The sequence below is a fragment of the Anoplophora glabripennis genome, unplaced genomic scaffold, assembly GCF_000390285.2.
Source record: "Anoplophora glabripennis isolate ALB-LARVAE unplaced genomic scaffold, Agla_2.0 scaffold251, whole genome shotgun sequence".
In the NCBI taxonomy this organism is placed as follows: Eukaryota; Metazoa; Arthropoda; class Insecta; order Coleoptera; family Cerambycidae; genus Anoplophora; species Anoplophora glabripennis.
The window spans coordinates 351852-378087 of NW_019416333.1; the positions used below are offsets into that span (position 1 = coordinate 351852).

General features: G+C 31.4%; 4 protein-coding genes and 1 pseudogene across 9 annotated transcripts; 2 read left to right on the forward strand and 3 right to left on the reverse strand.

Annotated features, from left to right (window-relative positions):
• Window positions 1–3766: 3766 nt before the first annotated feature.
• On the reverse strand, window positions 3767–6821 carry LOC108909528 (copper transporter 5.1-like). Of its 5 annotated transcripts, XM_018713899.1 has the most exons (5): window positions 6645–6821; window positions 6465–6515; window positions 4890–5184; window positions 4610–4833; window positions 3767–4340 (listed from the first exon to the last, which is right to left on the reverse strand). In XM_018713899.1, the coding sequence occupies exons 3-5, from the start codon at window positions 5168–5170 to the stop codon at window positions 4204–4206; spliced, it is 642 nt and encodes a 213-aa protein (XP_018569415.1). In that variant the 5' UTR covers window positions 5171–5184; window positions 6465–6515; window positions 6645–6821; the 3' UTR covers window positions 3767–4203. The 5 variants fall into 5 exon arrangements, with proteins under 5 accessions (XP_018569415.1, XP_018569416.1, XP_018569417.1 ...); XM_018713900.1 differs by lacking the exon at window positions 6645–6821 and having other exon boundaries at window positions 6465–6526; XM_018713901.1 differs by lacking the exons at window positions 6465–6515; window positions 6645–6821 and adding an exon at window positions 5323–5406.
• Window positions 5467–8806, forward strand: LOC108909527 (stress-activated map kinase-interacting protein 1). The gene is made up of 4 exons (XM_018713897.1): window positions 5467–5561; window positions 5610–6150; window positions 7290–7891; window positions 8385–8806. Exons 1-4 carry the CDS (start codon window positions 5489–5491, stop codon window positions 8582–8584), a joined length of 1416 nt encoding a protein of 471 aa, XP_018569413.1. The 5' UTR covers window positions 5467–5488; the 3' UTR covers window positions 8585–8806.
• A 51-nt stretch (window positions 8807–8857) lies between these two features.
• LOC108909530 (40S ribosomal protein S15) lies at window positions 8858–9649 on the reverse strand. Its single transcript, XM_018713903.1, has 3 exons — window positions 9507–9649; window positions 9337–9422; window positions 8858–9264 (listed from the first exon to the last, which is right to left on the reverse strand). The coding sequence occupies exons 1-3, from the start codon at window positions 9516–9518 to the stop codon at window positions 8916–8918; spliced, it is 447 nt and encodes a 148-aa protein (XP_018569419.1). The 5' UTR covers window positions 9519–9649; the 3' UTR covers window positions 8858–8915.
• Window positions 9650–16298: 6649 nt separating this feature from the next.
• LOC108909516 lies at window positions 16299–18498 on the forward strand. Of its 2 annotated transcripts, none has more exons than XM_018713884.2 (3): window positions 16299–16621; window positions 18013–18115; window positions 18168–18498. In XM_018713884.2, the coding sequence occupies exons 1-3, from the start codon at window positions 16405–16407 to the stop codon at window positions 18400–18402; spliced, it is 555 nt and encodes a 184-aa protein (XP_018569400.1). In that variant the 5' UTR covers window positions 16299–16404; the 3' UTR covers window positions 18403–18498. The 2 variants fall into 2 exon arrangements, with proteins under 2 accessions (XP_018569400.1, XP_018569401.1); XM_018713885.2 differs by lacking the exon at window positions 16299–16621 and adding an exon at window positions 17663–17785.
• A 1505-nt stretch (window positions 18499–20003) lies between these two features.
• On the reverse strand, window positions 20004–21948 carry LOC108909509 (annotated as a pseudogene).
• Between the last annotated feature and the right edge of the window lie 4288 nt (window positions 21949–26236).

Here is a 26236-nt window from a genome sequence, read left to right on the forward strand (position 1 = left end):
AGATATTATTTATTATTAAAGGGGTGGCGTAGCGCAATCGTTTTTATTGTCAACATAATTTTCGATAGTTTGTCGCATTAAAAAAAATCATTTTTTGTAATTTAGTGTAACATATTATAATGTAAACATATATAGTTTTATTATTCTCAATTAGTAGTTTCTTAAATATTTTGAAGTAAGTAATTATTAATTTGTTCGTATGACGTAAGTCGTCTGAATTCTTGCCGCCATATATATTTTAAAGTAATGTTGTATTTATTTTCATAGGTATCTCTGGATCACCTAATTCATTAATCCAGGAAATAACAACTTCTACAGATGATGCAATGGGTGTTATGACTACACCAAAACATTCTAAGAAAAAATCTCCCGATGTTTCTACACCAAGAAGAGCGAAACGAAAACTGTTATTTGCCTTGGACGAAGTAGAAAGGCAAAGAAAAAAAAATAGAATAATTAATCAGAGAAACAGAAGACTAACAAAACGTGTAAAGTCACTTCAGGATTTAGTTAAGCATTTACGTAACAAAGCTTTAATTTCTGAAGAAGCCAGTTTAGTAATGGTAAATAGATGAGTTACAGAACAGAAAACATATTTATGTCTAACAATTGAATTGAGTTTTGAATTGAATACATGTTTATGTCTAAAATAAACAAAAAAATATTACAAATTTTGGTACCAATACAAAACTAAGTTATTTTGTAGTCATTTTGATACTTTAGGTTTATTATTATTACTATTATTCTTCTTATTATTATTATTATTACAGTCAATTTTTTATTTTCAGGCCGAGTTACCTGAAACTATGAAAGAAATGTTTTCTCATCATTCTAAAAAAAAAAAACAGTATTCTCCCGTGCTAAGAACGTTTGCACTAACTTTACAGTTTTACTCAGCTAAAGCGTACAATTATGTTAGAAAAATTTGGAAAAATTGGCTACCTCACCCAACCACTATTCGTAAATGGTATAGTGTCATAGATGGTAAGCCAGGATTTACAAAAGAATCTTTTCGAGTAATTGAAATGAGAAATAAAGTGAAGCCTGTACTGTGTAATCTTGTATTAGACGAAATGTCTATAAGAAAACAGATAATTTTCAAGGGCGGAATTTTTTATGGTCACATAAATATGGGTACTGGTGTGGAAAGAGAACAAGATAATTTACCCGAGGCAAAAAATGCTTTAGTGATCATGGCCGTGTCGTTAAATGATCATTGGAAGATACCTTTGGGCTACTTTTTAATTGATGGTCTCGGTGGTGAAGAGCGTGCAAATTTATTAAACTTGTGTTTTGAATTAATGAATAATACGGGGGCAAGAATTTATTCAATTACATTTGATGGCGCACCTGTTAACTTATCGATGTGCATTCATTTAGGGGCTAACTTTAATTACACGAGTAAGAATTTTCAGCCATGGTTCAATAATCAAGTTACTTCTGAAAAAATATTTATTTTTTGGGACTATTGCCACATGATTAAGTTAGTCCGTAATACTTTAGGGGATAAAAAGAAATTATATCATGGGTCAGACGAAATAAATTGGTCATACATAGTTAATTTGTATGAACTTCAGTGTACTGAAGGCCTTCATGCAGGTACTAAATTAACAAAAAAACATATAAATTTTAATGACAATAGAATGAATGTCAAACTGGCCACCCAAACATTAAGCCAAAGTGTAAGCAGTGCACTTACATTTTGCAATCATCTAAAATTATCTAAATTCAAAGATTGTATGGCAACAGCCAATTTTTGTTTAATTTTTAATAATATATTTGATTTTCTAAATTGTAAAAATAAATTTTAAAAAAAAAAATTTGGAAAACCTTTGTGTAAAGAAAATTACGAAGGTTTAAATCAGCAGGCAAATATCTTTGAAAACTATATTTCTAATTTATATGATAATTTAGGCAAACCAATTTTAGATGGCCCAAGGAAGACTGGTTTCTTGGGACTTATAATATGTCTTCAAAATGTATTTAAATTGTATGATTACGTTGAAACCAAGAAAATGGATTTTCCGTATCTATTAACATATAAATTATCCCAAGATTTTCTAGAGACTTACTTTGGTGCTATAAGAAGTCGGGGAGGTTTCAATAATAACCCAAATGCCGTTCAATTCGAAAGCGCATATAAGCGTTTATTAGTAAAACATGAAATTTCAGCAGAAAGAGGCAATTGTATTCCTGATAACATAGAAATTTTAAATGTAAGTTCAAAAAGGGCTAAATTAACTGAACCAGTTTGTGATTACGAAGACATTGTGGGCAACATCGCTGATCATGATTATATTATAACAATTTGGGAATTATCCCCTTATGTAGAGAATATTGCAAGTTACATCACTGGCTTCATTGCGAACAAAATAATAAATAGTAATATTTGTCACTTTTGCCAAAAATGTTTAGTAAAAGACGGGGGTGAAATTCCCTTATTAATAAAAATTAAAAATCGGGGGTCTTTCATTGTTCCATCGGACGACATAATTAACATTTGCAGGTTTTCTGAAACCACTTTCAGAGAACATATTTATAAAATTTTTCAATTAAAAAATATAAAAAACGTTTTAATTCAAAACACATTCAGGAAAATTGGTTATTCGGTATTTTCTTCAAAAGACATGCATGACCATATTCTAAATCAAGATCCATTAGATAATCACCGTATACAATTAATAAAATTCATTATTGAAATATATGTTAATATTCGGCTGTATTATGAAGCAAATATTAAGTCACAAAAGGATGAATACATAAGAAATAAATATAATAAACTAATTTTATTTAAAAATCAGTAGTATACTTTGTATTAGATTTGTATTTATATTATATGTAATGTTGTATGTATGTATTATATGTAATGTTGACTTTCATGTATAATGTAATAATACCTAAATTGAATAAAAATTAAACTTGTTTTTATTGGTGTATTTATATTTTTATTTTCAATAAAAATTAATGAATCATGATTCTGGAGAGATATTATTTATTATTAAAGACAAGACAACGATCTAACAGTATGGTATTTACACGTATCCTCATTGCCTAAAATAAAAACGGAAACCCTTATGCCCAGGTAACTGAAAGTGAATTATTATAATGCAATTTTAAAATATGATTAAAAGATTTTTCTTTAAATGAAGCACAATGTTCTCTACAAAACACTTAGAATTTTCGCTTTGAAATTAAAAAAGTATATACATTTATTAGAATTACTCAGAAATGCAATTCTCTATCTCTAGAATTGTTGGTCTAAACGAAAAATTGTGTTCTACAAAAAGGTTTAGAAACCAACAATCTTTCTAAATATCGCATCGCCAGAATTCCCGTCAACAAAAAAATATTGTGAGCGTCGTAGAACTGGCTTTTCCAGAATATCACTATCTTTTTCAGTTCCTTTGTAATCTACCTGGGAAGTTTTAATTGAGTCATCCTGTTGAATATTCTTGTTTTTCATATTTTAATTGTAGTAATATATGCACTCGAACTCGTATATTATTTTGTGGGTTATGCTTATGTCTTCTATTTGAAATTTGCATTATATTTATAGATCATGGCCCGCTTTTCCGTTCGAAATTAGCGCATGTGCATATCGTACAAGTCCCCTTAATATTCTCCTCTCACTTTAATTCGGCTTCACTTCTATTACCAGCTGGGGATTGACGTTATCAATATAGTAGTATTATATATATGCCATGCCCTAAACCATCGGTTATACGCTATCAAACTATATAAAATTGTGGTAAAAATGTGTTTCCCTCTTTTATCTACACTGCATAAATAAATATATAAGAATGAAATCAACTTGTAAGGTCAAATAAAGTTTATTTATTTTGATTTGATAAAACCACAATGACTAGACCATAAATATTTAAACATGAAAGTATACCCATTACAACAATTGTAGAAAAATATGGAACACCTTAAAACTATTTAACAATTTAACATATTCAAAATAGTCAATAACGTAAAATATATGTCTATAATATTTTTTAGGAACTATACAGGCACTTACAGGTGAATGCTGTCTTTAAAATTTATATTAAAATTGGCACATCCAAAATTAACAATAGAAAATGGAACATAATAAACAGCTAATGAATAAAAATAAGTATTTCGATATGTACGAATTTGCAATTAAAAATACATCGTAAAATATATGCGAATATATTAAAATATTATACTTTCCTTGGAATGTCAAGTGTGGCATTGCACAGTAACGTTGGTTACAGAATGCGGTACGTCTCTGTTATGACAGTCAATGATATTTTGTGACGTTGAAGGGCTGTTTCGAGTCGGAGTTGATTGCCCTTCCCTGTAACCATTTTCACCATCTAAAAAAAATCATACATCCTTAAGAGATTGTTTTAATTATGTATTATTGTGTAAAATTTAGAAGAAAAATTACAAATGAGGAAATATTACCCATTATTTTTGTTTTACAATGAATGGAATAGGGTCAAAGGGAAATGGGAAAGGTACTTACATAGGAATAAATTACACTAAATCATATTTCTGAGTATTTTGGCTATTTCTGGACGAGTTTGCTGCTAAAAATGTTAGAAAAGTAACACTAGTATATTACGTTTCTTTTCATACTTGCCTATTTCTCCACAGATCTGTGTACAGTATGCCTCCCTCATAATGTGACAATTCTGTATATTAATTTTCATAAACATTTGTCCAAAAATAAAATAACCTACACCACCTCCAATCACAGCAGAGACTAAAAACCATCCGTTGAAAACCATAACGCCTAACATTAAAAAATATCCTAAATTCTGTACAAATAACCACAGGGAAACCTCCATTCCAAAAAGAAAGGCTCTAAAAATACCGCAAATAATACTAAATCATAAAAAAACTTCAATTCATAAATCTACCTGTCACATAAAGTGATATTTAAGGGATTTCTGGTATTGGTGACGGTTTGAGCAAGCAGTGCCGCACTTTCAGTTGAACACAGTAGTTTTATCTGCTTAGCTCTTAAAATCAATTCCTTCTGCTTCTGCTTGGTTTGCAAATATCTGAGGTATTCGAATAGAAATGCCATAAATCCAACCAAGAAGCATAATCCTATTAATCCTTGCTGAGATTTTACGGTGAATCCTCTGAACCAAAAATCTTCAACATCGGTGCCCCACCAAAACGACTGATTATCCATTATTAGTAGCGTCTCTAGAAAATAAACTAACAATATATTCTGCACTTTTATGTATTTGTATTATGACTTTTTCTTTTTTTTCTTATCAACTTTCTATACAAACATTTTGATTGAGGTTATGTTTCTCGTATCAGCTGATTTGTGATATTTACATTCTCGTTTCTGTATTTACAAGGGCCTATCCTTTCCTTTTTCCTTTTTCTCTCATGTTTACTAACAAAAATTGTTGAATTTGGACTGATTTGTGGGAAATTTAGAGTAGTCACCAGTTCAAATTTACAGATTTGTTTGTATTGTGGCGAGAAATAAGAAATTCTAATGGCGTTGTATGACAACAAGTTTTGGCTTTTATCTCATATAAGGAACTCTTTTATATCTACGGATGACACAGGTATTTATATAAATTATGCATCAACCGTTTACTTATATATGTAACTAGGTATGTGTGAGTTGATTATGGTAAATGAAAACAAAGAGGTAAAACAACACTTCGCCAACATAGAATCCTATCCCGAACCTGAAGATAGTGAGGACGATGAAGACGATTTTGAATCGTACGACCTACAAATGGACATGGATTTTGGTATACGAGAGAGGTCCAACACAGCGGCACAGTTAGAAAAGCTTGATTTAGCGAGAAAAAAGGCTGCAAAAATGAAACATATAAAGTGGGAAACTAGCAAGGAGTCTCCAGATATAGATGACTTATTCGTAAAAAAAGATGTATCCGCATTGGCTAAAAAGCCGAAGCAGAAATCCATGTTATCTGTCCTAATGGAAAACTTTTCTCATTTGCCTATGAATCCCTATATAAGTTACTCGAAGTTCGACGGTTGCGGACAGGTTAATATACCCACAAGAAAATATAAGATATATCTGACCATGTTACCCCAGCAGCAAAGGAATTACCCTATAAATATTTGTTGTGTAGCCACGGCTAAGATTCAAGATCTGATTGGACTGATACTTTTAAAATTCAGGTAAGAAAATGTGACATACCTTTCATATTTGTTGTATAGATTACTCTTTTTATTTGAAAAGGATACCAATCAGCTGTAAGTACATGATACTAGAAGCAAAGAGATCTTAATAAAGGAGTCCGCAAACGAGCCATATGCGAAATAATTTTGAATTTGTGGTTACCAACCATCACTGACTTGATTGTGTGTAATTGTTAACCTAGTTAGGAAAAGATACCTATATAACATTAAGAAAAATTATTAGAAACATTGGTAGAAGTGTTTTTAATGAAGTTAGTATTTTACATGTTATAACGACTGTACAGTGTACTTACTCGTAGTTAAAGGATGTGTTCAAAGTGTCGTCTCTGTACCTGGATGTAGGCCTGTATTCGTCGTCAAACGGAATTCGTAAAAAATATGTGATTAGTTAATATAATCAATATTCAGAAACATTTGTTGATAAAACTTTTGAAAACATTGAAATTACAAAATGATTTTTAAAATTAACATACATGAAGTAAACTGTACCATGCGTTCAAGATTTGTCGGAACAATTTTTTCAAAAAATCAATCACAGAATGAGGTATAAAACTCTAAAGACCGTATTTACAATATAATTGGCGAATGTAGTAAACATTACAAAATTTTAGGAAAAGAAAGTAATACGATAAAAAGTAAACTAAGAGTCCGTGCTTATTTGCGTTTTAAACAATTCCTTAAATTTTAATTGTTGTTGGTTGAATATTCTTAACTACGAGCAAAGTAATGGTAGAATAAATATTATATGATATCTTAAATCTCCGGAATTTAGATAAGCGAAACAAAAAAACTGTTACCTTTGGCTTTGTCAGTTTGTTTTCATTATTAAACCAAAAGATTTGATAGCGAAAGCAGAAACTTTTAGGAGACGTAAACTCGGTAATGTTTTTTAGTGGTTATTGTATAGCCGTGAGAATTATCTACTTTCTCAGAATGAGGTGTTTCTGGTTAAACAAAACTAAAATTATAAAATCAACCCTTTATTTGATCCTTTTGATACAAAGGCTAGTTTATTTAAAATTTTCTCTTAGCGTGGCAGAAATACCCAATCAAATAAAAAAAGTTATCGAAAATGTCACAAATAAATAATTATAGACAATACATATTTTTAACTTCAGCACTAACCATGGAGACTCTAATATCGTACTGAAGCCAGTAACCAACTATGGTCTATACATATGTGAAGAAGATGGAGAAGTTGACGGAGACTTCCCTTGTTTAGATCCCAAAGAGAGTGTCGCGAAATTCGGTTTTACTTGCTTAGGTCTCGTCGAACACAAAGAAAATTTAAAGTCGGTTAGTTTTCCAGAAGAGGGTCAAAATTTGGTCCCCGAAGATAAGCTTGGCAGGGCGAGAACGATTTCTGAAAAATCCAAAGCTGACGAGAACCGCCAGAAGAACGATATGTTGGCCATGGATGAGCATAACAAACGCATGGAAGCGCCTTTATACCAGTCATACAGGGTGTTTATGGTCAATAAGGTGAGGCCGAAAGTGGAGGTTAATCTGGGTATTAGCGGTGAAAGGGTAGAGATAGATCCCGTCCAGCAAAAAAGCTCGAAACTGATGCCGTTTAAACAGAAGGCGGTTAGCCATCACATGGACACCATAGCTTGGTGCCAGATAACGGATATTAAGAGCAGTCGAAGTACTTTTAAGATAGTGTATAACTCGAATTTCGGTGCAAGTTATAATGGGGATACAGCACTTTCTGGAAACTGTGAGTATTGTACAAGGCCGGTTACTTTTTTCAGTTTCATGTAAGATTTCCATTATTCACTATTAGTCTGGTGCGGGTAAAAATAAAGTAATTGGGTGTTATTTTTATTAGACTAGTATTTTACCGCAATGATACATAATTAGCAGTCACAAACTGCTTAATTTGCTATATCCGGTGAATGTAGACAAAATGCTGCAGCTACAGAAGATAATTTGCCGTGCACCAAGCACTAGTCATTTTCTTTCGACTCCAACAGTTCTTAAGTAATGTTTATCTATTTTTTGTTTTCACTTCTGCGTCATGATTTAATATAACACATTAAGCATTAAATTAGAATTACTAAGATTGTAAACGTCCTGTGTATAAGAATTATATTATGTGATACTTTTACATAAAATTTGATAAAAATATATCCAACCACTCTATAATAATGTTAGCTGATTCTTTTATCGACTTAGTTATTGAAATGAAATATTTAATGTTCATTTTTTAGCGTCTAGCTTTCCGCCTACCTTAAATAGCTCGACGAGCTTTAAAAACTATGATTTTGAAAGCGACAGCGGCACTGCGCAAGACATCGTACAGAAAATTAAGTTAATACTGGAACTGAGGTCTAGCACAAGCAGGAAAGAATATATCGCAGCCAAGGAAAAGAGGAATTATAAACGACGGAACTTCACCACTGCAAAATAAATAATCTTGAATAGCAAATGTAGATATGCATGTGTATTTATCGTTTTTAAACGTTTTTATTTTTTATGAATAAAATTAATAAGGACTTACTGGTTTTATTTATAAAAAAAAAGTTCTATGCTGACAAGTATCACTTTTTCTCTAAATTTAAAATCTGAAGATATCAGGGACTTGCATGAGGTCTACCTTCAAAATGTTTCTTATCTATACAAAAAGTTTATTTTTTATCCACATGCCCTTAAAATATTGAGACAAAGAGTAAAACAATTCAAATAGCAAAAATCTCTCAAATAAATTTATTGTTAATTAATCTATAACATAAAAATATGATCTATTTGAGAGGAATGAAACGAGAACTGTGAGTGGCACCAATACCAGGCCTACCATGCTTAACGGGTTTGTAGGTAAGAGAGAATTCACCGAGGTAATGTCCAATCATTTCAGGTTTAATTTCAACCTGCGTGAAAGCTTTACCGTTGTAAACACCGACAATAGAACCAACCATTTCGGGAACGATGATCATGTTACGCAAATGAGTCTTGACGATTTCTGGCTTTTCTAGAGGTGGAGCTTCCTTTTTAGCTTTGCGGAGTTTCTTTACCAGTGCCATTGGTTTACGTTTAAGACCGCGTGTGAAGCGCCTTCTCGCTCTACAGTGCATCAGTTCCATGAGCTGCTCACTAGAAGAATTTAATAATTAGAACACTTGCACGTAAGAAACAAGAACATTTTAAAAGTTGTTTGATTCTTACTTTGGCATATCTAAAAGTTGATCCAAATCAACCCCTCTGAACGTAAACTTTTTAAAAGTCCTCTTCTTTTTAACTTGTTCTTCAGCCTAGAAAATTACAAGACATTGTTAAATTTTCACACAATTGTAAACAATTATAAATAACGAAGTAATTAAAAATATATCACTAACTTTATCCGCCATGGTTCTATATACAGCTTTTGATGAATTTTATGTATTATTCTTGAACGATGAGTCCTATTTTATAGGATTTTGATATCAAAAATCACAAACAGTCGGCATTAACCACACAATTTGTGACAGAAAGAAGGTCCAAAAAATTACCAACTTTAAAATGTAAAATCCCTCCTATCGGTGTTTATGTTTGAGTTCATTTGATGGAATCATTTATTTGCTACGTTCGTTCGCGATAACTTTTAACTCGGGGATTTAAACGCCGTATTTGACTACAGATGACCCACATTTAAAATGAAATGATTATGTTTCAAGAATGCCTTATGTTATATGATATGTATGAATTTTGCCCCAAAATGGTTGCTGATTGGAGTACATTAGCTCTGATTGAAAATCATTCAGATATTAGTGAAATTGAAAATCATTCACATATGAATTTATTGGTAAACCCTGTGGAAGTCGAAAATTCTATTGAACAAAATATAATCGCAGCGGAGACCTCAACTATCAGTGATCATTCATATTCATGGAGACTAGATAGTATAGTCTCCATAGATAAAAGAGTTATAGATGCTGCAATCTACAATATTTTTCATTTTCTATGCACACCAGCGCCGTTGCAGGTGGAGGAAGGAATTAAGTTAGAAACGCGGTATTTTCAAATTAATAGTGATGTATAAAGGAATTAGTATTTTGAGTTCCATTTGAAATTCAGTTAACTTATCGAATAATATTAATAACCTACTACCTGAAATTTTACAAGCACTATTATTATATTATTCAACTAGTTAACTAAATTTCTGGCACTCAAAACACTAATTTAAAGCATTTTAATAATGTTCAACTTAAAGAACTTATAAAAATAATTTATACTTACTGTCTGAAAACTTTGTTAACCCTTATTTTTTCATAAATGATGAACCAAATTTGAAAATAGAACTATATAAAGGTGCGAAATAGGTAACATTTATCTAAATTTGATTATTTCTTATAAAATTGCTGGAAGGTATTACTACATAATTATGTGATTTATATAGAAACTTGATATAACTATTTATAATTGAAACTTGATTTCAGTTTATCGTTTCAAGAAATAAATGGTTCTTAAGTAAAAATATTAAGAAGCGATTTATCAATGGCTGGTTAACTGTTACTTTTCATGCGGATATTTTGTAGATTGATACATCATAATATTTAATACAAATTTCTAAATCATTCTTGTTTAACTTTTATTTTAAGAAAAAATCATTGCCTCTTACTACTAACACTTAAAGAATGAGAAGGTGCCCATCAGACCAGCATCGGCACGTACCATCACCAGCAACGACCATCAGAGCTGGTCGTGTTGGTCAGGGTACAATTATGACCTGCAATGTCTGCCATATAAGGAATCTGTACCCAGTAAAAGTTGCTGGTTAGTACTGGACAAGTGTGCAAAGTCGTGCATGTTGCAAGTCCACGCTGTGCTGATCCATATGTGCCCACGCAGGTATAGTGTGCCCAATCTTTTAATCTTACATTAGACCTTAACTAACAGTTCATAAAAAGACCCTAAATGTGCCGATAAGGCCTCTTAGAAAGTGATTTGATACATTCTAGTACGTTTTGATAACTAGGTATCATTAATTCGATCAGTAGGATTCTAGAAAAACAGTACGACTACTTGATGAATCGTTTTATATTATACTGTTTGAAAATGTATATATTAATAAAATTTGATTCTCATAAATTCTAAATTGTATATCTGGGCCTTATGCTGTGATTTCAGAACCAGTTCCTAGAAATCAGGTACATACTTACACTTCCGTAAAATTCAAAAATACCTGTTAGTGACCCTTTCGATCTCAGATAATAGCTTCTGAAAACACCTTTAATGTCCCTACTTAATAAACAAAAAAAAAAAACAAAAAAAAAAACAAAAAAAGTAAAAAGATTTATTAAAAAAATATATATAGATATATATATACATACATATATATCGCTATATATTTATAGCGATAGGTTATAAATTAATACCTTAAATAGTACACAAACAAGCCTATTTAAAAAATATTTATCTGAACTACAAAACTTAAGAAATGTTTGGAGAAGTTATATAGGTTGGGAGTGAAACATGGTAATTTATTTTTTAAATTTACGCCTTTTTTTATATTTACTACATGCCAAAAGTCTTAAAGGCTTGTATTTATCTTTCGGCTTGTTTTCATCAAAGCCTTTTAATGATTTATTTATATTTTTCGCAAAAATAAATAAATAAAATTTGGTTAAATAATTTTTGAAAAAACCAAATATATCATGTTCCACACATGTAAATAGTTCAAAATCAGTAGCTTTATACAGAGATATTAATAAATATTTCAAATTTGATGTTTCTGCAAACTTTTCTGCATATATTGATAAATTGTGTATATATTTATTAAATAAAATCATAAAGTTTGTACTTGGAAACATTAACGACTTTCCGGTATACGTTCTAATTTTAATCCAATTGTATACTGGATTATCATTTCTATCTCCAAGTAATTGTTTTTTACACAGATTACACGATTTCGTTAATTTTATAATTTTTTTGGCTATAAACCCTGCAATATACGACTCCACATAGGAATAACTGGTATTGGGTTCTAAAGTTTCTAAACTTGTTTCCACAGTATAAGAAAAATCAATCCTTCGTTTTGGATTAATTAACGTCTCCAGAGTGTCTAAAGCACCTTCACAATAATCTAATTCACAATTAGAATCTGGAGAGTGACGAGACAAAAAATTGTTCACTAATAAAGATGTAAATGATTGTCGAAAAGACGTACACGTAGGATTAATATTTCTTATTCTATGGCTACGGATACAACCAAACAAATTTTCGAGAGGGTCCTGATTGAAACTTCTTGGATTAAGAAATATACTTGGTTCGTTTACATTTATTTTGATGTTCTTACTTTTACCAAGTTGTTTCCATTCAGAACTTAACGTCCTCCATAAATATTTAAAACCCTTTAATGTTTCTATCCAATTGATGATTGTAGGTACCTGAAACTCCTTTTTACCCAAAATGCATTTCATGCTCTTCAGCACCTCAATTGCCTCGTTGTAGAAGTCAATATGTGGGCTGGAATCATGAATAGCACACCTATATTTCTTTGTAGAAGACAGCCTATCTCCATTGACACTATCAAATATTGTGTCGCCAAATAGAAGAAAATCCGCAGTATCAACAGCAGTGGTAGAGTTAAAATTTGAGCCTGGAATAAACATGTATTTAAAATTGTATAAATTATTACAAAAATATTTTTACCTAATCTGGACAAATTTCTCATTAATCCACTGACTTGTTGGCTAAAAACTTGTGCAGCTAAATTAACTTTCATTTTGTTCATTTTCTCTTCATACACATGTTTGTCTGTTAATTTAGCACACATTTTAAAATCTGGAGTCGGGTCATCATTTTCATATAAATTAACGATGTCTTGCCAATTGGCTATCTGGTCCTTGGACTGCTTCCAACGAAATTTTATATTATAACGCATCAAATTATTTCTAAGCCCCTTCAGTAGGTGGGGAGGATCAAACAATGGAATAATTTCAGACTCTTCCACGACAAATCCAAAATATTTGTTTTCCATATTATTTTTGATGCACTTTTCATTGGTTTGTCTCTTCAGTTCCTTATATGCTGCCATATTTGTATGGTGTTGATCACATACGGTTGCTACTGGCTTTAGACCAATTCTTATTAAATGACCAATTATCTCCTTTATTTTTGACACCAGCTCGTCTTTTTTCATATTGCTTTCTACAAAATAAAAACATAATGGCTGCTTCCACTGTTTTCTAATTCCTTTGACCATAAACACAGTAGCATGGTCAGCAAATTTTCGTCTTCTTTCATTACCCACATCTTCAAAACCTTCAAATTCGTCAAATTGTGGTATGTAAGTTAAATTTGGCGATAACGATACTTCATCAAAAAGTAGAGCACAGTATCTATCTTCAATATCCAATTTCATTACAGATTTTTTTAAACTCTGCAATACTTCTTCATTTATTCCACATTGGAACGGAACACTGGATAATAATCTTGTTAAAGTATATTTGCTAGGAAGAGCAAAAATCTTCTGCAGCAAACGATAATTTCGAGGAGCATTTTTATATAATGTCAATGCAAAAATTTTTTCCTTCATGGAGTATCTCCTACCTTTCGGTTTTAATTTTTGCAACCTTAATTGTGACAAAATAAATGAAGAGCTTACAGAATTAACAGTACTTCTTATAAAATCTTCTGTATCTATCAACTTATGTGCTTCTTCCAAACGTCTTCGGTTAGAAACGTTCTCTTTATCTAACTGTACCGCAATTCTCTTAAAATTTTTTGCAATGTCATATAACTTCCTTGCTTTTGGGGTCAGTTGAACACGCTTTCGGATATCAACACATTTTAATAAATTAATTTTCTTTCTTAAATCTAAAAAATTTACATTATGAAAAAAATTAGCTCAAGGATTTGATAATCTGCCTACCTTTACGAGATTTGGGTGTTGTAATCGCTGATGCTGTAGACGCAACATTAATGTTTTCATCAGGAACTCCTATAATTGCAGTTCTTTCAGTTTCTTCTATATTTAAACTGGTACTTGCAGCTGATTCAGATTTATTATCAATATCTGAAAATACAATGAATATCCTATGATATTATTTAGAATATTTTAATGGCTTGACATTAATACAATATAAACAAAAAAAGTACTATTAAGTTATACGAAAACTTTTTCCATTATACACCTTGACCTTTACTTAACTATAACTTATTCTTATTATAATACTTATTTACTATAACAAAATAATAACAATAATACTAACCTTTGTCAAAGGTTGTCTCTGGAATTTTCGTGGTTTGTGTTTGAACTGACCAAGCTAAAACAGAGTTCTCTAATGTGCTCTCTTCATTGAAATCTGAAAATAGTAAAAAAAAAGATAACAACTATAACTACTTGTGATGCAAACGTTTTCATGTCCACATATTACCTATATTCAACGTAATCTCAAAATGTAAATATGTAAATATTAAACACAACTTACCAGGTAAATTTAAAGTTGGTAAGCTTCGTGCTTTCAAAAACCGTCTGTTAGTGCGATGTTCTTGTGGCAATAAGCAGTAATGACTAAAATGATTTTGACATACTCTATACTGAGCATTCACTTTAATGGGATGAAGAGATTTTATTCTTGGATTATTAATTCTAGAAACCCAAATTTCGTAAACCTACAAAAAAGATGTTTCTTGTATGCCTTATACTACTATATACTTTAAATCTTTCTTATCTCTTTAAATAATAATTTAAAAAATTACATACCTCTTTATCTAAATGAGGAAATCGATGCATAGGACAGTCTTTACTTGTGTTTTTGCACGATTCTACGCAACACTGATTTACCATTTTTAAATGATATCAATATACAATATATACAATTATACGTATACAATATAAATGTATAAAGTACAAAATATAACCAAAAAAATCAATCCTTATTCCCGAAAAATTCCCGTCTCACTACAAACAACGTAAACGCAAACGACACAATGGAGGCAGGAGGATTGGAGGAAACGACGGGACGAGACGATCGATATAATCATAGATTGATATTATCGACTTCAATACCAATGTCTCAGGAGCGCCAACACTGTAAAGTAAAATCCCTATATTTTGCGATTACAGCGCCGGTGGAGGTGGAGGAAAGAACTAATTAGCTAAATGACCTTCGCACTGGTTAAGATTGCCGGCCATGATAGTCTCCATGATTCATATTGCAAAAGTTTAAGTAATGATAAATTTGAGTTTCTTTTAAAACCTGATAATACATGTCTAATGAATCAAATGTGTGTTAAAAAATTAGATCTCAACCATCGGGAACAAATTATGTATAAAGCCCATCGTAATGCACAGTCCAGGATATGTAANAATTAATTGATCAATAAATTGTCAATGTAAAACAGCTATTATCTATAGAAAATATCTGTGGTTGTTTTTTAGGGTGGGATTTTAAATGTATTTATTTTGTCTTCATTGGTAGAGGCACTAGTTACACCTGACTGGTGTAGTAAATATGATTAATTTTGATTAAAAATAGTATATTAACTTGAACGTTAAAAAACTTAACCATTATCGAGATAAAACTGTTTTTTTGTTATTATTACATGTAAAGTAAAAAACTTCAGTTTCACAGTTTGTTTCCACCAGTTTTATTTAATTATTTGTATAAACCTAATACTTAGAAATATGTATATTAATATGCCTAAAAAGAAATTCTGTGGTTGTGACATCTTCAATAATTGTAAATAATACTTAAATGCAAACTATTCCAAACTACCTACGTTACAGACTGAAATAGATTAATTTTGTCCTAATAATATGTGTTGGATAATCAAAACAATGATAATATGGCATCAAAGGCAAAATCGATTTATGCTGCAATAAAATATGCATATAAATACTTCAGCAATAAAGTAACTGGTTTTAGAATTTCATCTTTCAATTTGTTTTAAAATTTTGAATTATTCTCTCCCTAAATTAATTTGTTCTTTGACATGTATTGAAATAAAAATCGTTTTTATCTCAAAAACTGTTTTTGATTTTCAACCAGTTTAACAATTTCTTCAAAATTAAGTTAAGTTAATATTTTCATTGGTCCAGCTTTAAACATATATGGGTACAAACATCCAGGGTACAAAATGAATAATGTTTTTTAAATTCATATCAAAAACATATGTGGGTACTAAAATGTTTGGGCTTTGATGAAAAAGAAACATTTCATTAATGCATGTTTCATTTACTTGCCCCATTTTGAACTGTTACATTCTCCCATAAGCCGTGTATCATGTGTTTAATATTTTTCAGGTTTCATGTCTGATTTTGAACATTATTTTGCAATATGGCAAAGTATAAAATTAAACAGACCAGAATTTGTGGATATACTTCCATCCAAGTTTGAACCGGAAAATATTGTTCAAAATATGAGAGAAATTTCAGATTTTCCATTAGAAGCCAGCTTGCACAATGGCTTAGGGGGTGAACAATATGTTATGACCAATTTGATTTCTAAAAAAGGGCATCAAATAGGTATGTAAATTGCATCATTTAAGTTGTGTTTTGAAAAAAATATTAGTTGAAAGAATAGTTATACAGGGTGTACTACTAGTACTTGTTTGCCGTTGAAGCAATTGTTCACACATGAAAAATCGCCGTTTGACATATCTTGGCTTCATTTTTTATGGCATCCAATTTCCTTGTCTTTGAATCATACGAGTCCATTTGGAGAATGTTGTGCGATCAACATTCAATGACTCAGCAAGTTCATCTTGTGTTTGACATGAATCTTAGTCGAGTAATGCTTCTAATCTTCAAACTTTTTCGGTTGACCAGGGCGTTACTTGTCAACTGTATCGAAATCACCACTCCGAAAACTTCGAAACCAATATTCACATGGTTTTATTGATGGAATATGTTCACTATATGTTTCCAACAGCACTCAATGACTTTGCACTTTTCTTTGACTTAAACAGGAGAAGTAAAACTTCTCGTAAATGGTGTTTTGTTGGCTCGAAATTCGACATCTTCATAGCTGAGAAAAATATATGTTGTTTACATTTCAGTAAAATGACATAATACAAAGTATGGCCTAATGACACAGCTTTGACATGAATATAGTTACAGCAGTAGTATCCGATGTGATGTACTTAGTTACACCATCTACTATAAATCCCTAACTTAATTCACATTGCACACATTTTGTTTGTTTGCACATTTATCTCAGATTTGTAATCAGCGACCCTGGAAATTCAAGGAACCAGTGGATTTAGTTATCTTTATGTTGATTCTTTTTTCTTTCTGTTGCTATCTAATTTCCGATTATCTACAAATACGCCAAGCTAATAAATTTCAATAAATGATTCCTTGGAGAGGAAACCTTGACATTCGAAGATAGATTTTGAAGAAGAGTAGTTTCAGATGGCACAACGAGTCTTGTTTAGCAAAATTACCTTGTGATGTAACATAACCTTAAATCTAGCGAAAAACCGTGTTTTACGCACTTTTAGATTAGATTATTTCGAAAACTTGATGTGATTAGATGCTGACTTGCAAGCCTTGCAATTTCTTTGTTCTGCCAAGTTTATTATTTCGAAAACTTGATGTGATTAGATGCTGACTTGCAAGCCTTGCAATTTCTTTGTTCTGCCAAGTTTATGGGTCAAGTTCGTTGCTCATTCAGTTATTGTCCAGGGGGTAATATGTAACTCATACCTTTGAGATCATTGAATATTTCTGCTTTAATTCACTCAGTACTTTTGTGAACTTTTAAAAATAAAAGAAATTTTGTTTTTAAAAACCCAAACTGCTCAAAAATTATTTCGCATCAAAAACGTTTGGAAAACTATAGTCCGGTTTCTAGTTTAAAATTTTGTCATTCTTGTGTTATTGGTGTTACAATAAAATTTTAATCTATTTTTTAGATCATGCTATATTATTTAGAAAAGGGGGGTATCCTATGGCTGTCAATAATAAAGAAGGGGTCAAGTTTATAGAAGATATAGAAGTTCAAGCAGACAACGAACTGTGAGTATGTACAATATTACATTATAAAAAATTTGAAATTTTTATTTTTTAGATTATTAATATTGGCGCTTCGACCTATCCAATATACTATAAATACCAAAGTTTTAAGGGGGACCACAACTTTAGCAATAAAAACATTAGAACATGATGGGCATAGTGTGCTTCCAGTAAATTTAGAAATATGGGAATCTTTAAATGACTTTGAAAAAATACCATACCTTATGCAACATATAAAAAATAAAGTGGACAGCGACGTTTCCATTTCGGAGAGTAAAAGTGTTGTGTAGTTACGAATTTATATTAATTTTTTAATATTTCGTTCATTTCAATTTCTATGTAGAATATAAATAAAAAGAAAACAATTATGTTGTTGTTTAAAACTGGATCAAAACAAATATTTTACACTGAAAATACTCTATTACAGATATTTTAAGATTTCATATTTTACATTTGAAATTATTGCCAGGATATTGTAGATACAGATATGAAATTACAATTTTTATACTTGAGATAACATTGAAGGCTAATTATTATTTATCACTCAGTGTGTTTTAGGATTATCGCCCAAACAGGACAACCTTTTTAATTTTTTTGAGGAAAGTAATATTTTCATAAATTTTGTGTATCAAAATAATTGCATTTCCATAAATATATTTAGTATTGTTACACAAGTTCATAAAGTAAAAAATGTTAAATAGTTGAGGTGCAAGGTGGATTTATTTTCAACTTATTTTTTTTAATTAAAAAATACGAACATATCTGAAGTTCAACCTTCATATTAATTTTATTTTTCAATAATAAATATTGGAAAACATTATTTAGTCTGTGGGTGACCCATTTTAAGTATCACCTTAAGAGCACCAGCCCAGAGGCGGCCCGTGGGTTTGAATATAGGAGGGGTGCATTTTGAAAAGAGGTGTACATCATAAGAGCTGCGGGAGGTGTGGGGGGCGGCAGCACCCCGCTTAGTGTCGCAGGTGAAACATTTTAAGGAATTTGAAGGTCATTGTGTTTTGCAAGTACGTCAAAATGAATACTGTCAGTGTGTAAAGTAGCTACTTAGATACAATGCGAGAAATAAAATTCCAACGTGTGGGGGCTGAAGTGGATAATCGATCAACCAACCCAGTTAGGATATAATTATGNATCCCTATTATAAGAAGTATAAAAAATACATTTGCTTCAGTAATAAGTAATATGTAGCAAATGTATTTTTTATAATTAAATAAATAAAACTAAATTATATAGTGGAAGTATGCAACCCATTAATCCATGAACTTTGCCACCCGCCTGCATGGTGGCGTACCAGTCGTTCTGAAATTGCGTGTTGCCTATCATTTATCCTTATAAATAAGCCTTCTTCTTTTATATGTTTTGTGTTAGCTCTGTTCGCGGAGCCTGTCAATGTCAAATTAGTCCGGGATCAGTCAGAACTGTCAGAAGCAGTCGTCCAGCTACTTCTGTGTAGTGATGTGCAACTTGGATACTAACAAGTATCGGTATCGAATGGATACTTGAGTAAAAGTATCAGATACTTTTTATCGGATACTTTGGATATGTAATGACACCAAACACAGGGAAAAATAACAAATAAAAATAATCGTAAAATATTACCGCATATTTAAAAAAACAATAAAAAATAACTATATAATTCTGGTTTGTTTTTAAATAAAAAATAACATTTCAATCTGATAAAATAACAAATGAGATAACAAAAAAAATAATATAAAAATTAAACATAAATTCGGTTTCATATAAATCGTAATAACAGAAATGAGTAGAACTATGTATATAACAAAATATGACCTTAACTATATATATCTTAATATTTATTTTAGAAAACTCTGGTTTCCATTCAAAAACACAATTTTTTTAACGTTTTCTGCCGTTAGGCGAGATCTTCTTTCTGACACAATTAATCCCGTTTTTGAGAAAACCCTTTCACTTGGCACGGATGTTGCTACTACACTTAGGTACTTTTTAGCAAGTCGAGCTAGTCGGGGATAAATCAAATTTCTGCTTTTCCACCATTGAAGAACATTTTCATGTCTCTCCATGATGGGCTCCTCACTGTACCGCCGCAACTCTATAATACTATCAGATAAAGGAGTTGTCTTTGCTGCTGATATTTTTCTGTCAAAATCTTGCCATATCGAGCTTTCGTTGCAATCTTGAGAAGGTATATTTGCATTAGTTGTTCGATCTGACTGTATTAACCCAGAAATTTCAGTAGATATTATTGATCTGATTTTTTCCAAAGCTGAAGGGTCAGAAAACGCATTTTTTCCAAATCTGGGATCTAAGAATGTTGAGTGGGCTAAAATTCGATTATATTCAAATCTAGGAAATCTGGCCTTAATGCCATCTAACAATGCATTTTTTAGATCAATGGCAATAGGCGATTCTAATGTTGTGACTCTTTCTAAACATGTTTTTAAACCTTGTATCATCGGTATAATTTTAGATGATGTCACTATTTTTCAGCACTTAATTCAACAGTTATTTCCTTAAATGGTTTGAGAACCGTACAAATATCTTTTAAAATACCCCACTCTTCGGCGGATATTGGTTCGATAGGATTATGAAGAACTCCTAATGCCGCTTCTACAGGTTCTTGAATAGTAGAAATCCTTTGAAACATATCATAAGTTGAATTCCACCTAGTCTGAACATCATTTATTAATTTCAATGTATTGCTATTTTCATTCATCTGGGCCTGAAATAATCTTAACTTTTCAGCAGCCACTGTGCTTCTATGAAAATACTCAAGTTTTTTTTACCTTTATTTGCAGATTTTCAATTTTCTTAAGGGCGCTCTGTACAATAAGATTTACCGTATGTGCTAGGCACGGTAAATGATTCCAATCAGTCAATCTTATTGCATTTGTAATATTATGTGCATTGTCCGTAACTATTGTGTGGACGTTGTCTAAAATTTCCCATTCTGTTAATATTTTAATAATTTCTATTTTTAAGTTTTCACTGGTGTGTCGCTCGCCAAATTTAAAACAATGTACTAAAATTGAATGCAGTTCCCAGTTATTATCTATGAAATGTGCAGTAAGTGAAATATAATTTTCTGTGGCCATTGAGGTCCATGTATCAGTTGTTAGGGTGATATCGACAGCATCTTTTAGTTTTAATTTGATTTTTTCTGATACTAGGTTGTATTTTTCAGGTAAAAGAGTCCTACTTAAAGTTGTTCTGCAGGGTAATTTATATGATGAATCAAATCCCGCAATCAATTCTTTAAATCCTTCATCTTCTACAATAGAAAAAGGTTGTAGGTCTTTAATTATCAAATTTAAGATAAGACTATTGTAAAATGCTTGTTGGTGTACTGGCAGTAATTTTCTTTTAGCATAATAATTTAATGTTGTTTGTGTTATTGGCGTTTTTCTCTTTTTGGATGTGAATCCATCTTCAGATGATGTGGATGGATTATTTTCTTGCTGTCCAATTAGAGTAGATGATGTGGAAGACGATGCGACAATCTGAAAATGCCAGTCAATTAAAATTATTCATCTGCAATCTATAATATTCCCAACCAAACTTACCGAAGTCAATGAGGATGATGAAGACATTTGACTATCTTCATCTGCGGATCCTTCCGAATAATGTGAATCGCATAATCTTCTTGTTTCAGACCCAGACTCTAGAGCTTCTTTACATACAATTGGATGTTTAACTCTTAAATGTTTTCGCAAATTTGAAATAGCAGATCCTTTGTAAGAAAGCACTTTGCTGCAAATATTACATCTTGCTTTATTTGTTTCAGTTAAATTAAAATGCAACCACACTGCACTTTTCTTATTTTGCAAAGACAAACTCATCATTAATTGAAAGTGAAAATATTATAGCTTGCTTCTTCTGTAAATGTGGTAAATAGCATAACCAGTAATTCGCGGGTAATCCCACAACCCACAACACTCACAAGTAGTAAATATTGCATAGCTTACGGATTACATACAGTTACAAATTTGCAGGATTAAAGATTTCTGTAACGTTAGTTGAAGGATTTTAAGATCATTTTACCACCGCTACTCACTAAATGGTGGACCTCATTCACAATCACACTATTTACAGTTTATAGTTTTCAGCCGATAATTGAAAAAAAAGTATCTGGTGTATCCAAGCTTTTATAAATAAAGTATCGGATACTTCAAACTTAGCGAAGTATCCGATCATTTCTATTGGATAGATACTTTTTGCACATCACTACTTCTGTGCTATTTCCTGCAAGCATAGCATAAAAGAAGTCGTTAAACGATTGCTTTTGACTGATCCCGTACTAATTTGACAGGCTCCGCGAACAGAGCTATTATCAGTTTCTAGTCTAGGCAGGAATTGAGACTATTCGATAATTGAAGGATATGGGAGGAAACTATCATATTCTTTGCCAAAATAGAAGATTTGTCACAATTTAGATTTTTCGTAATATATGCTTCTAAAATACTAATTAAAACTATATTAGAAAATTGTAGTGATGTAAAATAGCATGCTATTTAGTTTTGGGTATATATATCAAAATATATATCATTATATAAATCAGATGAATTTTGTTAAAAAAAAACTATACTCAAATTAGTTTTTTTATATTGCTAATGCCTTGCTGATTAATTTGACACCAAATACATGTCATATATATGAACTTTTAGAAAAGTTATCAATTGATCTTTATTTTTTTTTTTTCATATTCAGATTGGAATTTTTTATTTTTTTTATCATAATGACTTCTAATTTTTGTTGCGTACTACCGACTGTTTATAAGTAAGTACGCTGTTTATTAGCAATTTAGTTTTATCAACCCAGAAATAAAAAATGGGAAATTTCTAGAACAAGAAAATTTAGTCTTTGTATATTACAATACGTACTTAAAAAAAATTAAAAATAAAAATTGAAATAAAAATTATCAAAAACATGATAATAAAGAAACTGCTTTAAAGTAGTACTTAAAAATCTGAAATTTTAGGGGTGTACTATAGATGAGGAGACCTAAGAGCGCACGAAATTTCAACTCACCCCTTCCACCCTAGGGGGTGGGGTGAAGGGGTACCCTATTTATTTTGCGATTTTCGGATTCTACGCGTAAAACTACCCCCGGAAACGCGTTCTTGGGGGTACGTCTAAAAGACCACCCCTCACCCCCTCTGCACCTACTAGGGTGGAAAGGGCGAGTTGAAATCAGGTTCGTTCTTAGGTCTCCCCACTTATAGTACACCCCTAAAATTTCAGATTTCTATATTTATTTTTGACGGAGATGTGCCCAAGAAAAATGGCCATCGAAAAAAATGACAAAATCCATACGAGGGTGGTGGTTTGGTTTTTGTGCGAATTCGGCAAGAACGCGCTTTCGGGGGTAGTTTTACGCGTAAAATCCGATACTCGCAAAATGAGTAGGGTACATCTAAAAAAACCACCCCTCACCCCCTAGGGTGGAAGGGGTGACTTGAAATTACGTGCGCTCTTAGTACTTCCCATCTATAGTACACCCCTAAAATTTCAGATTTTTATATTCATTTTTGTCGGAGATATGCCAGGTACCCAAGAGCTATTACAGTCCAACTCAAGCCTACCACACCACAAGTTTTAGTTTTAAAATGTAAGGTTATGTTTGAAATTTGGCTTTATTGATGAAATGGCGGGAAAATTGATATATATCAGCTATTAACATATATATAATAGCTGATATGTATCAAAAATTGATATATATCAATTTGTTATATATTTTCACTCACACCACTAGAAAATTGCAATAGGTAACTAGAAACTTAATTTGCAAAAATAATTTTAATTTACAATCCATTACATATACAAGAGAAGAGGATCTGTAGATTTGTTATTACTGGCATTGCCCACAGTTTTAGAAGATACGCTGTCTAGTGTCTGCGACCAAGGATCAGTGCGGTCAATGCCCATCAGATCTAATCTAAGAGAGTGGAGCTTGTAGAACCAATTATGCTGACGCGCGCATGTTGTCACTGCAATAGACTAAAATATTCTAAAAATTTCGTGGCGCTATAGTTTTAAATTTTTTGCTTAATGATGTCTCGACAAATACTCCATTTTCTTAAGACTTAAATAGGAGTCCTATATTTGTTTAACCTATTTTCTTTGTCTGATGTACCTAATTAAAGAGTTGGAAAATATATCAATGCAATTTTACACTTTTATAAACTGGAATTATAATTGTTATGGGATTTTCAAAAATTCTGCTCCAACGGGAAAGAATAATGCACCGTATTGAAATAAATAAATTCTATATTTAATAAAATACAAATAAAAAGTACTCTTATTCGACACTATTACGGATTAAAAATAATCACAACAAAAAGTTTATATCTATCAACAATAATTTAAAGACAATAAGAAGCATAATTGTAATTGACTAGAATAGAGACTGTACAGTAAATTATGCTTCTAATCGCACAGAATTCCGCTCGAAGCATTAAACCGACATACTGAACAAAATTAAGAAACGTTGGCACCACCACTTTTCCAATACATAAAACACATATTATATTACAAGATTTCCAACAACCTTCCGTTGCACTACTAAAGCAATGAAAACCTTTAGCAAATACCAAGGATGTCAAAATCAATTTTTTTTAAATCGTACATAAGACACTAGTGCAATAATATTCGACACAGTGTTTTTTATAAGGTCATCTCATCCCTATCATTTTTTTAGCCGTCGCTACGGAGGTTTTCAGGTTTTGTAACAAGAAATATAAATGACAACTCTGTGTGTGGGACCGATTCTACCTATAATATTATTAATACTGCTTTATAATTAAGTGCGATCAAACTACGAGTGCTTTTGCTATATAAACATTAAGTACTATAAAACGGTGAATGTAGATTCACTTGGTGTTTCATTTAACTTAAGTAGGAAACCTTAAAAAAAGTCAGTTAAGTAAAAAAATCGTGACGACTGAAGTGATTTTCACTGCAAATAAAATTAATTCATTAAAATGAGATCATTCACCATCAAACTATCTGCAATAATAGATGCAACATTAAAATCTATGCATTTAGAATGTGTCAATATTTTCATATCGAAAGATTTGTGAAAAAAGTATAAAATAAGGAATTCGGGAACCCGTAGACCATGGAAAAATAAAACAATGTTTCCCTATGGTCAGTGGATCTAATGTCTTTTGTTTTTCATACTCGGGGTGTCACAGACGATTTTTTAAAAGTAATTGGCCCTTATCTTTTTCAAGAAACAATGTATTTCACTGAAATTTGGTACAAGTAAACTTTTGGATATGCTAAATATAATAATAAAAGTAAAAATAATAATATCTCTACCTCTCATTCTAATCGCAAGGATTAGCCCAGAAGTCGGAGACTTGTGGGAGAGGGGGCTGTATATTATTTAGTAAGCGGCATGTGCGGCTCAGGGATAAGTTGATAAGCACCATTCAGTGCATGAATGAGGGAAAACTGGAAAACCTCAATAATTAAGGGGACAGTCAAATGCCGACCGATATCAATCTATCACATTGAGCCAAGCCAATGTTCTTCCAACGTTCCATACCTGCAGAGAGTGCCTATTTCCTCTCTACGAATAAAGCTGTTCTATAGTCTTACAGTTGCGGGGATCGAACTCGCGACAGTAGCATTCACCGATTCAAGTACTGACACCTCGTACCGTTTGGCCACCGACCAAAATATGGCAGTATTATTAGTTATCGACTGTTCTATACAGGCCGCTAACTACGACTTTTTCCAGTGACATTTTATAGTATAAATCTTTCCTACATTATTCTGAAAAAACTACTTATACCAAATTTCAATACAAAATATTGCTTTTTTTCGGGATATGGACAAAATTAAAAAAAAATTGTTTGTCCTAGCTGCTGAATTTATATCTTTTTTTAAAACGCTCCATACATTAAGACACTTAAAGAAATAAATTCGAGAAAAGACCTTTGAAATAATAAAAATATGTACTTGTACCTCAGCAACTATGAAAAATCTCCTACCAATTTTAAATTCTCTTAAAATTGTAGAAACAGTAGAACCACATAAAAAATTGTCGAAGCTAATTCAATTTGCAGTGAAATATTTTGAATGGCATGCATCACGTCACTTTTTAAAAATAAAAAATAAGTG

Bases quoted from the DNA above. Each gene is read 5' to 3' on its own strand.
- LOC108909528 (XM_018713899.1), bottom strand. From the start codon at position 5,170: ATGGATAATCAGTCGTTTTGGTGGGGCACCGATGTTGAAGATTTTTGG. The intron at 4,834-4,889 runs GTAGATTTATGA...CGGTATTTTTAG, and splicing joins AATATCACTTTATGTGACAG to AGCCTTTCTTTTTGGAATGG. The intron at 4,341-4,609 runs GCAAGTATGAAA...GATTTTTTTTAG, and splicing joins ACAGATCTGTGGAGAAATAG to ATGGTGAAAATGGTTACAGG.
- LOC108909527 (XM_018713897.1), top strand. From the start codon at position 5,489: ATGGCGTTGTATGACAACAAGTTTTGGCTTTTATCTCATATAAGGAAC. The intron at 5,562-5,609 runs GTATTTATATAA...ATATGTAACTAG, and splicing joins TATATCTACGGATGACACAG to GTATGTGTGAGTTGATTATG. The intron at 7,892-8,384 runs GTGAGTATTGTA...TTCATTTTTTAG, and splicing joins TACAGCACTTTCTGGAAACT to CGTCTAGCTTTCCGCCTACC.
- LOC108909530 (XM_018713903.1), bottom strand. The intron at 9,265-9,336 runs GTAAGAATCAAA...AAATTCTTCTAG, and splicing joins CAACTTTTAGATATGCCAAA to TGAGCAGCTCATGGAACTGA.
- LOC108909516 (XM_018713884.2), top strand. From the start codon at position 16,405: ATGTCTGATTTTGAACATTATTTTGCAATATGGCAAAGTATAAAATTA. The intron at 16,622-18,012 runs GTATGTAAATTG...TCTATTTTTTAG, and splicing joins TAAAAAAGGGCATCAAATAG to ATCATGCTATATTATTTAGA. The intron at 18,116-18,167 runs GTGAGTATGTAC...TTTATTTTTTAG, and splicing joins GTTCAAGCAGACAACGAACT to ATTATTAATATTGGCGCTTC.